Consider the following 2,064-nt stretch of genomic DNA (forward strand, 5'->3'; position numbering starts at 1 on the left):
AAAAAAAAAAAAAAAAAAACCCACAATGATAAACACCATGAATGACATGGGGTGATCCCTGTCTCTGGCTAAATGCTGTAACTGAAAAACTAAAATATGACAGACATGGTGGCACACACCTCTAATCCAGCACTCATGAGGCAGAGACAGACAGATCTCTGAAGCCAGCCTGATCTACAGCGTAAGTTCCAGGACAGCCAGGAATACACACAAAACCCTGTCTCAAAAAGGAAAGAAAGCACAAACCTAAAACACTGTTTCTGAGTATTTCCCTTGGCACTAATTACATTTCCAATAAGTAATATAATATTGAATGTGTTTAAAGATGTTTACTACAGCAATTGTGTAATTTATCATTAAATAACTGTTCTTCCTCTGATAAAAGTGGTTCCCAGGGAGTGGCTTCTGGAGAATAATGCACGCCTCCTAATCCTGAGCGGGAACAACATCTGCTTTACGTTCATGGCTAGTAAAGCTGTGAACGGAAGGGCCATTGAGCTGGCAAGGCTCATAGTCTTTTTGGCTTTGGTAAGTAGAAACTAAGGTTTTCTCTGACAAGTTACTTAGCATTCATTTGACCCAGCAATGGAGCTGCTTCCCTGGTGCTTACAAAGCCCCAGGCCACCCACCCCCGCCCCGCCTCGCCTCTCATTTACACACACACACACACACACACACACACACACGCACGCACGCACGCACGCACGCACGCACGCACAGTCTACCAGGAACTGAAATTTAGAGAAAAAAATATTAAAAAATTAAGTATTGCTGGGCAGTCGCAGCATACACCTTTAATCCCAGCACTCGGGAGGCAGAGGCAGGTGGATCTCTGTGAGTTCGAAGCCAGCCTGGTCTACAAGAACTACTTCCAGGACAGGTTCCAAAGCTATAGAAAAACCCTGTCTCGAAAAACAAAAACAAAAACAAAAACAAAAAAAAAAAGAAAAAGGAAGGAAGGAAGAAAGAAACTCTGTCTTGAAAAACTAAATAAAATAAAAATATTACATATTAAAGTACATATTTTATTTGTTTGTTTTTGGTTTTTGAGGCAGTCTTATATTGCCCAGGCTGGCCCCAAACTCACCAAGTAAGCAAAAGTGACCTTGAATTTGAGTGCAGGGATTACAGGCTTGGGCCAACCCACTCTGAGGCATTTACTGAGCATTTCCCATTGCCAACTCAGTGGGGTATCTTAGTAAACTGCTACTTCGTAAGCTGTCACAGTCACCACCACTTTAAGCTTTACAGCTTTTTTCAAGTGAAGACCGACAGTAGTGCTTTGTGCATGTGACTCAGGTGTGTGAAAAGGAGCTGTACTGCATGGACTGGACAGTGAGGATGATGCAGAAGGTCTGCAAGGTCTTCAGCACTGCAGCAGAGAGAAAGAGCTTCCTGCAGAGTGTGGCCAATGCCTTTGCCTGTATCAGCATGGAAATGCTACAGCCTATCATGTCTGGTAAGTGAGAGTGTAGGCAGCACATAGGAGTGAGTGATAGTGCCTTCAGGTCTCAGCCTCAGATGCAACTAGCGGGGCTTGGTTGTGCACACCTATGGTCCATTTACTTGAGCCTGAGCAAAAGATCTGAGGTTTGAGCCAGCCTGGGCTACATAGTGAAACCGAGCCTGGGAGATTGGAAGATTGATTTTGGTTTTGTGAGATAGGATGTCTGTCTTTCTGTCTGTCTCTCTGTCTCTCTCTGTCTCTCTGTCTCTCTCTCTCTCATCCTGGCTGACATGGAATTCGCTATGTAGACCAAGCTAGCCTTGAACTCACAGATAGGTAACTGCCTCTGCCTTCCAAATTCTGAGACTAGAGGCATGAGACTACCACACTGAACCTTTTATAGGTTTTAATAGATACTAATTTAGTTTACTAGGGGACCAGCATGACAATTAACCCTGTTTTTTGTTTGTTTGTTTGTTTGTTTGGATGGTTGGTTGGTTGTTTTTTGTGGGTTTTATTTATTTGTTTGTTTGTTTTTTGTTTTTCAAGACAGGGTTTCTCTGTAGCTTTGGAGCCTGTCCTGGAACTAGCTCTTGTAGACCAGGCTGGTCTCGAAC

General features: G+C 43.4%; 1 protein-coding gene across 1 annotated transcript in view; it reads left to right on the forward strand.

Moving 5' to 3' along the window:
- Fbxo47 (F-box protein 47) overlaps positions 1 to 2,064 on the forward strand; it is a 28,298-nt gene that overhangs the window by 24,930 nt on the left and 1,304 nt on the right. Inside the window, exons 9-10 of the mRNA XM_005368307.3 lie at positions 386 to 528; positions 1,300 to 1,459. Coding sequence (XP_005368364.1) covers positions 386 to 528; positions 1,300 to 1,459 — 303 coding nt within the window. The remainder of the gene's footprint in view (positions 1 to 385; positions 529 to 1,299; positions 1,460 to 2,064) is intronic.

Source organism: Microtus ochrogaster, unplaced genomic scaffold (assembly GCF_000317375.1).
Source record: "Microtus ochrogaster isolate Prairie Vole_2 unplaced genomic scaffold, MicOch1.0 UNK31, whole genome shotgun sequence".
In the NCBI taxonomy this organism is placed as follows: Eukaryota; Metazoa; Chordata; class Mammalia; order Rodentia; family Cricetidae; genus Microtus; species Microtus ochrogaster.